Below are 9,412 nucleotides of genomic sequence, written 5' to 3' on the forward strand. Positions count from 1 at the left end.
CGAGCCTAGCATTGTCTATGACCCATAGCAGGTACTCAGCAAGTACCGTTGTTTCGTTTCATTTCGTTCTACAGAAAGAGAACCAGCTAACAGTTCGCTGAGGATCAAAAATTCAAAGATGTTCATAGGGCCACAGTGACCCACTCTGCTGGGCTCTCCAAGGGGATCCCTACTTATAAAGCTCCTCTCCCTCCCTCCGACCCCCAGCGTTCTGAGCAAAACAATACAAAGAGCAAAGATGAAAGCCAAAACAACAACCATGTTGGAGCACATGGATTTAGGTCCAAAGGACCTGGTCACTGAAACCCAGAAATGGGCAGGCTGTCCTGGCACCCAGCAGGCTCCAGTGGTGCTGGGCCAGGCTGGGGGTCCCCTCAGGAAGGGAAGAACAGACAGGGTTTGTGTTTCCCATGCGCCATCTTGCTTCCTACTGGAAGAAGGACAGAGCTGAGATGAGTGTGCCCAGTTCTTTTCCACAGTTCTATGAGGGGCCAGGAGAGTTGGGTTCCTGTCACCTTGCATCTCACATCAGCAAACAAGTATCATTGAATAAAAGCTCTAATGTGGCCCCTTCCACACACCCTGACCATGGGCCTGGGTCTTAAGTGGCCCAAGGGCTGTGGATCAGCCTTTCTCTCCTTCATCCACACTCCTAAGGGCCCACCAGTGATATCATCTAAATTCACAAGTTGAATTTGTATCCAAAACTTTTTTTTTCATATTTTATTTATTTATTTAAGAGAGAGAAAAAGAGAGACCGAGCCATGGGTTGTGGGGGGAGGGGCAGACAGAAGGAGAAGCCAGTTCCCTGCACAGCCCATTAGGGGGCTTGGTCCCAGGACCTGAGCTGAAGTCAGGTGCGTAACCGAAGGAGTCACCCCAGCGCCGCCCAATCTATTTTTGTGTAGCATACTTATCATCACATTAACATTTCAGATTAATTATGTGAACTGGGAATATAAGAGTGTGATACAAAAGAAGGAGGTTTCTATGAAAATTAAGCTTGGTGCTTTGGAAAGGGGTTAATGAAGGTAGAGTTCCTGGTATAGTTTAGGCAAAAATGATGACTGGGAACTTCAAGCAGGCACAGACTCCAAAAAAAGCTTGACATGAAAAGACTGAGCAAGTGAATGTACTGTTACGTTTTAGAGTAAAGTGAAATGCTTCAAGGACTTGATATCATTCTGTATAAGTCCCTGTGTTCATCTTTCTGTTTTGGTTTGCTTTCCAGCCAACTACTGGTCCCAATCACGTTGAGTAAAAGGCTTCTGACATAGATAACTCAGTCGCTGTGGGCCAGTTAGCCAGGTTTTCTGCAGTTTTCCTCTTCGCAAACTGCTGTCCTAGAGTCATGTACCCGTGTTGGGTCTATTGCCGGGTAATTCACATCCATTTCTGAAATAAACACTACTCACAGGAGGACCCAAGGCTTTGTTGCCTTCTCCTTGGGAACTTAAGTTATTTTGCTCCTCGAAATTATTCAAAAGGAGTTTCGAGAAGGGAAGTCCTCCAATGTTTCGTCGGGTGACAGAACCAGCAAGGGGTTAAGGACAATACTTACAGGCCCGGGTCGTCTTGGGTGGAAAGTTTTCTTAAGAGTTTGGCTGGTTCCTTTGCTCTCTTCCTGACACCCTGACAATAAGCCCACGTGTCCTCCAGTTTCCTGTCGGGATCCAGCACCTCCAGCACCTTGAATAAGAGCTACAGACAGAAAACAGCCTTGGAGAGAAGACAAATGTGCCAAAAAAGATAAGGCCCCTGGAATCTAAAGCAGAACAGACCAACATGCCCCTTTGCATTGCTTTTCCAGTGGTTAAGCCGTTCATCGGTTTCTGTGCGAGTCCTGGGCTGGGCGCTATGGGTAGGTGTCCCCCACCTAGATATTAGGGATTGTGCTACGTCCGTCTCCTCCAGACGGAATAGTCCCCCTGGGCCTACCCCAGTCCCTCACTGCTCCACTGAGCCAAGTGCCTCCAAATAGTTTTTGCTTTTAACTTCCTCCCATACATAACAGTGTCTAGATTTTTTTTGGACCCCATCCTTGCTCCACGGGCAGGCCAGGACAATTGAGACCATGGTGACTGGTTTAGCAACAGGCACAGGTTTTACCCATGGGAACTAGGCGATGGGATTTTGCTGGAAGCACACAAAAAGGGGTAATCTTTTTCTTGGCAGAATTTCAATCTAGAGCAGCTGGTGGCCATCACAGTACCGTAAGAGATCCCGCCTCGGAAAGAAGCCAACACACCTCGCTGGGGAGGTCAGACATGGAAATAAGGGCCACAATCCCAAGTGCCATCTGGGGGTAAGTGGAAACAATCTGCTTGTCATGGGCTCAACAGCTCTGGCCTGTAGGAGGCCCAGGAGGAAAGCCCCAAGCGGAAAATTGATTAGAAATTCTGGTTGTCCTTTCTACACTCTTCTGCCACTAATCACTTATTCATTTATTCATTTTGCATGAATCCATACTGAGGGTCTACCCCACGGCAGGTATTAGTGGAACAGAGTGAAAGATGCTGATGAACTCCCTGCCCTTCTAGAGATTCTACTCCAGCAAGGAGCCCAGGGGTGACAAGAGCTATGATGAAAAATAGGTCACAACGAGTGCTAGAGGATGGGGCAGAGGGGAAGCGTTATTTTATGAAACATCTGAGCAAGGATCTGAAGGACGTGAAGGGGTGAGCCAGACAGACGTGTAGGGGCAGGTGTCGGGGCATAGAAGGGAGATCAGAACTGGACATGCTTGCTCAAGTTCACAGAACAGCCAGGAGGTCAGCATGGCCAGGGCGGGGTAAGAGCAGAGGTGAGGCTGGAGTGGGAGCAGAGCAGGCAGGGGTGGGGCAGAGAGCAGGCACACAGGGCCTTTCAGGCCATGGCGAGGACTTGACTCTGACTAAGAAAGGGCCCTGGGAGGGCTTTGCAGAGAAGTCAGGCTCGCGGAGGGACCGAGGGAGCAGACTACGTGGGCGTAGGCAGGGCAGCAGGCCCTGTAAGCTCCCTGCCCAATATCCATTCCGCCTTTTTCCTTAAATCTAACAGAATGATATTCCAGATTTTGTTTTCCATCTCAATGCCCAACCAAGAAACTCCATTTGCTCGTGTCCCACAGCAGCTAGAAGTGGTCAGAGGAATGAGATGTTTGCTGTGAAGGTTGTCATTTGTCTAATTAGAAGACAGTCCACTGGCCCGGACCCTTTAACCTTGGCCCCTTTCCCCCTCTCGTTTGAAAGACAGACTGTATCCCTGGACGCGCTCTGGGGTACAGGAATGGGAGCCAGAGGCTGAGGGTTCCGGAGCTCAGAGTCAAAGGCAGCCGGGGCGCGGGGCGTACTGAAGCCGCCATCCAAACCCAGCCTGACCATGTGGTCAGTTTCCCCAGAACCTTGCGGGCTCCCCAGCCCCCCCACCCAATCTGAGAGCTAAGTACCATGGACACCTCCCGACACCAGGCTAAAGGAACAGAAGCAAGACTGACAAGGTCCCCGGTGGCTCCTGCCCTCAAAAAGGCCCAGGTGAAGCAGGCTGGTAGAACTTCGGGGTAAAGACGTCAACTGTTTCTGGTTTACTGGACCTTTCGAAGTTGTGTGGCATCATAGCAAACACAGGGAGTGGCCAGTGTGTTGCTGCCAGTGTCCTTCCCGGGAGCAAGGAAGGCTGCGCCAGCCCCCCGGGGCGCACTCACTTGTCCCCCCAACCCCGAAAACACGTCACCCCTCAAAGGAGCTCCCCCACGTCTAAGGGGAATTCCTCTGGAGGCCCTCCCACAGCCCTAGGTCAGGAGGTCACCTCAACGGGCATGTCCTCTCCCAGATTAGGGTAGAGAGCCAAAGGGTGCGGGGTCCGCTGGGCTTCCACGTCCGCCAGGAAGGCCCCCCGCGCCCGCTGCGCAGGTGACAGTTCGGGAAACGGGGCTGCTCCCCCGGGCCACCTGCGCTGCCTCTTCTTTGGGGCGGGTCGGCGAGCTGGGGGACGGATCTGGGGGAGAAAGGCCTCCTGAGGACCCCGAGTGAGCAGACCCTCGCAGGGCGGGCAGCCCCTCCGGAAGTCATCCAGGCCCTTCTTCACGAATGTCCACCGCAGGCCGTCCAGGGCGGAGGGGCGCGGCGGCCGGTGCCTGGGCTTCGTGAAGCCCTGGGAAGGTAGATGCTCTTCGCACCTGGAAGACAGCATGCACCACGGGGGCGGGGCGGGGGCAGAGGTTGGAAGGAGGTTGGCCTCCACCTTTCTTGAGGGGGTGAGGTAGGGGAGGAGGGGTTCGTGGAAGGGGAGAGCTAATCAGACTCCAAGTTCGCGGCCCACCATCTCCCGCCTACGCAAGGCCCCTCTCCTGTTTGCTTCAGGCTGTTAGCGCGCATCCCACGCTCACTGCTCTCCCTGCGCAGGCAAAACTCCTCTCCCAGATTGGAAATGTACCCTCTCACTTCTACCCGCCTTGTAATATCTGCATTGTTCTTGTATGTGCATTTTTTCTTCACTTACATAAATGGGACCATTCCACTTCCTACTGATTTGCCAAGCACCATATTATAAAGGCCCATCCATGCCACTAGGAGTAAATCTAATGTTATTACCACCAGGTTCATCTACCCATTCTCCTTGTCACAAGTTGCAACAAAGGACCACAGTGCAGGGGGAAGAATCTGGATCCCAGGGATCACTCACCCTTAACCGGCTGAATGACTTTGGCACTTCATTTAACCTCTGTGGGCCGCAGTTCACTCCCTAAACCCAAAGGGTCAAAGTTTTCAAACTGGCCGTCCATGGGCAGCGTGGGGCCTACAGACCTGTCATTTGGTCCCTTTTCTTTTTGAATAAGAATTAGAACAGGGGCACCTGGGTGGCTCAGTGGGTTGGGCCTCTGCCTTTAGCTCAGGTCTTGGTCCCAGGGTCCTGGGACCGAGCCCCACATCGGGCTCTCTGCTCAGTGGGGAGCCTGCTTCCCTCTCTCTCTCTCTGCCTGGCTCTCTGCCTACTTATGATCTCTGTCTGTCAAATTAAATAAATACAATCTTTAAAAAAAAAGAATTGATCAGGGACGCCTGGGTGGCTCAGTTGGTTAAGCAGCTGCCTTCGGCTCAGGTCATGATCCCAGCATCCTGGGATCGAGTCCCATATCGGGCTCCTTGCTTGGCAGGGAGCCTGCTTCTCCCTCTGCCTCTGCCTGCCATTCTATCTGCCTGTGCTCGCTCTCTCTCCCTCTCTCTCTCTCTCTCTGATAAATAAATAAATAATTAATTAAAAAAAAAAGAATTGATCAGTTAACTTATATCAAGGACTTCTTATACAACATGCATGTTCTAAATGCTTTACATGCATGAACTTACCTAAATCTCATAACAATCTAAAGAAGTAGGTACCGAGTACTAGCATTATTCCCACTCATAGATAAGGAAATTGAGCCTCAAAGAAGTTTGGAACAAAACAAACCCTTGTGAGAGATCCCCTAGCTAATAAGTGGTAGAGGGGGGATTTTAATCCAGGTGGTGTGACTCCCGAGAAAGGGGTTTAAGCCCTACATACATAATCTAGAGCAAAAATTAGGTTCTCTGGGAACACTGGGTCCAAGTTTCCATGGAGCCACCAATTGTTATAATGGTTGCTCTCTATAGACAAGTCCTAGGCTCTCTTAGTCACAGTCTCCACCCTTCCCTATTGCCTTATTCTACCCAGCCTGCTTCCCCCAGTTCCCTTATCCACCAGACCCCTGTCTGCACTGAGATGTTAGGGTATGACTATGAGATGGAAGCAGTTGATGGAAGGAAAATGAGACTAGTTCCTAGATAATCTAATATATCTTAGCCATCAGGACTGGGAACCTGAGCAGCTTAAGGGCAGGTCACTCATTATCTTAATACATCACTTCCTTAGTCAGATAGTTCTATATTCTTGGTGTCTTTCCCTGAAGCCTCTTCACCTCCAGGCCCCTTTCATCTGTAACACTCTTTATACCAAATCTACTCCGTGTTGCACTCAACCCTGCGGGCACAAGGCATTTTTAAGAGGTTCCCGCTTAATTCCTATTCTTTCCTTATGAGTCCTAGAAACTTCTTGCTTGCTGCGTGTGGGTATGTGTGTGTTTGGGCTTAAACCAGCTCTACTGTGAAGATCTACATGAAAGGATACAAAAATTCGCTCATTGAAACAAACAAAACACTCTTAAGGAGCTGAACAGCAGGGTGTTGAAGTTTTATCTAACCTTAACATCTGATGACCCGTTCAGCATGACGTACTAGCAAGCAACCTTCTATGATATTAGACACCTTTACAAAGTTTATTTTCCACACATTTACAAGTAACTCAGGCGTCCAAGCACTTCATGAAATCAAATCTGATGACTGATATTTTTGCTAAGGGACAGTTATATCACTCAAAAATGGGGACAGTCTGGCAGCTAGTTCCAGTCTCATAGAATGTTAGAGCTGGTAGGACCTGAAGGAAATCTAGTCCACCTCCTCTCAGAAACTCAGTTCTGAGAGATGAACAAGCATCCACTTGGGCTGGAGGCCTGCCCACTGCCCTGCTTGCCTGTCAGAGCTAATAAACTTCCCTCTGCGTTTTATTAAGTCTATGAAAATTTTTGCTTGGCCCAGAAAATCAAACTGGACACTTTTTCCCCCTAAACATTCACTATTTTCACAGTCATTAGCATATGCTACATGGATCAATATCTCCAGCTGTAAGAATTACAAGAGTAGTGATCATTTATCCTAAAGAAATGAAAACCTATGTTTGTATAAAAACCTGTACACAAATGTTGATAGCAACAACCAAAAACTAGGAACACCTACATATCCTTCAATAGCTCAAATGAATAAAAAACAGTGGCACATCCATACCAGCAACAAAAATGAATGAATGGGGTGCCTGGGTGGCTCAGTGGGTTAAAGCTTCTGCCTTCAGCTCAGGTCATGGTCCCAGGGTCCTGGGATCGGGCTGTCTGCTCTGCAGGGAGCCTGCTTCCTCCTCTCTCTCTGCCTACTTGTGATTTCTGTCTGTCAAATAAATAAATAAAAATCTTAAAAAAAAAAAAAAGAACCAACTACTGGGACACCTGGGTGGTTCAGTCAATTAAGTGTCAGCCTTGGGCTAAGGTCATGATCTCAGGGTCCTGGGATCCAGTCCTGCATCAGGCTTCCTGCTCAGCAGGGTGCCTGCTTCTCCCTCTGCCTCTGCTCACCACCTCCACGCTCTCTCTCAAATAAATAAATAAATATATATATTTTTTAAATGGACAAACTACTAATATGATGGCTGGATGGATCTCAAGGGCTTTATGCTGAGTGGGGGAAAAAAAGCTCATCTTAAAAGATTTTATACTGTATTATTCTATTTATCTAACATCCCCAAAAGAACAGAGTTATGGAAATGAAGTACCATATTGACTGCCAGAGGCTGGGGGTGGGGAAGGAGAGCTGACAAAGGGGTTGCAAGGAGTAGGGGCCTTGTGGTGAGACAGCTGTTTTGTTCCTTGATGAATACACGTGACAAAACTTCATGAAAGTTTATACACACCCAACTGCAAGCAAGAGCGGGTGAAACCTCAGCACGGTCTGTGGTCTAACTAATACATTGTGTCAGTGCGCATTTCCTGCTTCCGTACTGTGCAGCGGTTACCTAGGCTAGTTCGCTGGAAGCAGCTGGGGGAAGGGTCCATGGGACCTACTGTTTTTGCAACTTCCTGTAAGTCTGCAATTATTTCAAAACAAGAACTTTGAAAATGTGGGGGAAAAGAATTTCCAGAAGGCCTCCTAATTGCTAAAATGTATGCAGTATATGCTTTACGGATGACACGTCGGTCAATCCTCACAAAAGTCCTCTAACGCTGGCTCATTGTGTTGTTCCCATTTCACAGCCGAGCAAACTGAGCCCGGAAGGAGCAGCAGCTCGTGCAAGGGAGCTGCCGGCCTTGACTCAGCCTCTGCGGTTCTAATTTTAGTATATGTGCTGCCGAAGCGAGCACAGCCTCTGCGGTTCTAGACCTTGAAATCTGCCGCCACGTCGGGCTGCGTCCCAGCAGCCGAACTCCGGCTCCTACACAGCTCAAGGAACCCGCGGAGACAAAAAGCCTCGGGTGCCTGCCCTGCGAGGGTGACGCCGGCCGTTCAACAGGCCGCAGAGCGCCCCAGCACCGGGGCTCCCCCGGCCCAGACACAGGCCCGGTTCGGCCACAGGCACAAGCGCGGGGTGGGGGGTGCAAAGCCCCAGACCCGGACTAACCCGGAGAAGGGCGGCGGGACACCAAGCTCTCCGGGGGCCTCGGTCCCCCGCCCGGAGCGGGTTTGTGGGTCCGCCTGCCCCGGACGCCGCGGCGGGGAACACGGGCTTCGCGACCGCACCGCCAGGCGCCGGTGGGTTCTGTGACGACCCTGCAGCGGCCGAGCGGCCGGGGAGGGAGCGCGGGGGGACCTCCTGCCCGCCCCCCGCCGTCCGCGCCCCGCCCCCCCACCCCGCTCCCCGCCCTCCGACCCGCCCACTGCTCCCCCACCCCCACTCCCGCCCCCGCCCCGCCGCCCCAGCATCGCGCGGAGCAGGCGCCCCCACGCGGCACCCGCCGGATACGGTCACCGGGAAGCGCTTACCGGGGCCCCCGGTTCCCGCCCGCTGGCGCCGCAGGCCAGCACAGCCCCCCGGGCTCGGCCATGGTCTCCCCGGCCGCGCGAGCACAGCCCGGCCCCCGCGGTGCGTGTTCCGGTCGCCCGCGTCGCTAGGAGACCGCGGAGCCGTGCGCCCGCCCGGTTCGCCCCGGCGCCCCCTTGCGCCCCCGGCGTTCCCCGGCCTCGCGCGGGCCGGATGCCTGCTCTGCTCAGCCCGGTTTCCAGAAGGGGCTGTCGAAGGAGAGAAAGACGCGGCCGGCGGGACGGATGGACGGACGCATGGATGGACGGACAGATGGACGGATGCACGGGTGGACGGACGCATGGATGGACGGATGGACGGACGGATGGATGCACGGACGGCCACGGAAGAGTGGAAAGGGAGGGGAGAGGTACACCGACTGCTGGCGGTCGGTCAAGACTTGGGAATCCCTGGGCCTCGCCCTGCAAACTGACTGATTTCCAGAGCCTTCCCGATCCGTGTCACTGGACCCTTGTGCCCGGACCCGCTTCCAGCGTGACGTCCTCACCCTCGTCCGGGTGGGCCGCAGCCCAAGTGTGGGCGGCCTGAGGCTGTGTTGGGTTTGCTGAGGTCGCCTGCCGCGAGGGCTCCTGCCTGGAGCATGGGGCGCTGCCTGCAGAGGGACAGAGCCGCGGGCGCTCTCCTGCCCCAGATGCTCAACTGTATTAAAATTGTTCTTTACCGCGGGACGATTTCCCTCGTCAGTGCGAGTCTAGAGTCTTCTCGTCTCGCCTCTGGAAGCCGGTTACCCTGTGGACGCGGGGGAAGTGGCGCTCCCACGGGACAGAACCAGTTC

At 52.7% G+C, this 9,412-nt stretch overlaps 1 protein-coding gene across 1 annotated transcript in view; it reads right to left on the reverse strand.

Moving 5' to 3' along the window:
• The window catches only part of FAM47E (family with sequence similarity 47 member E), a 31,727-nt gene extending 23,086 nt beyond the window's left edge, over nucleotides 1-8,641 (reverse strand). The window contains exons 1-3 of the mRNA XM_044225137.1: nucleotides 8,580-8,641; nucleotides 3,787-4,156; nucleotides 1,562-1,701 (exon numbers count right to left, since the gene is read on the reverse strand). Coding sequence (XP_044081072.1) covers nucleotides 1,562-1,701; nucleotides 3,787-4,156; nucleotides 8,580-8,641 — 572 coding nt within the window. The remainder of the gene's footprint in view (nucleotides 1-1,561; nucleotides 1,702-3,786; nucleotides 4,157-8,579) is intronic.
• Between the last annotated feature and the right edge of the window lie 771 nt (nucleotides 8,642-9,412).

This window comes from Neovison vison, chromosome 11 (genome assembly GCF_020171115.1).
Source record: "Neovison vison isolate M4711 chromosome 11, ASM_NN_V1, whole genome shotgun sequence".
NCBI lineage: Eukaryota > Metazoa > Chordata > Mammalia > Carnivora > Mustelidae > Neogale > Neogale vison.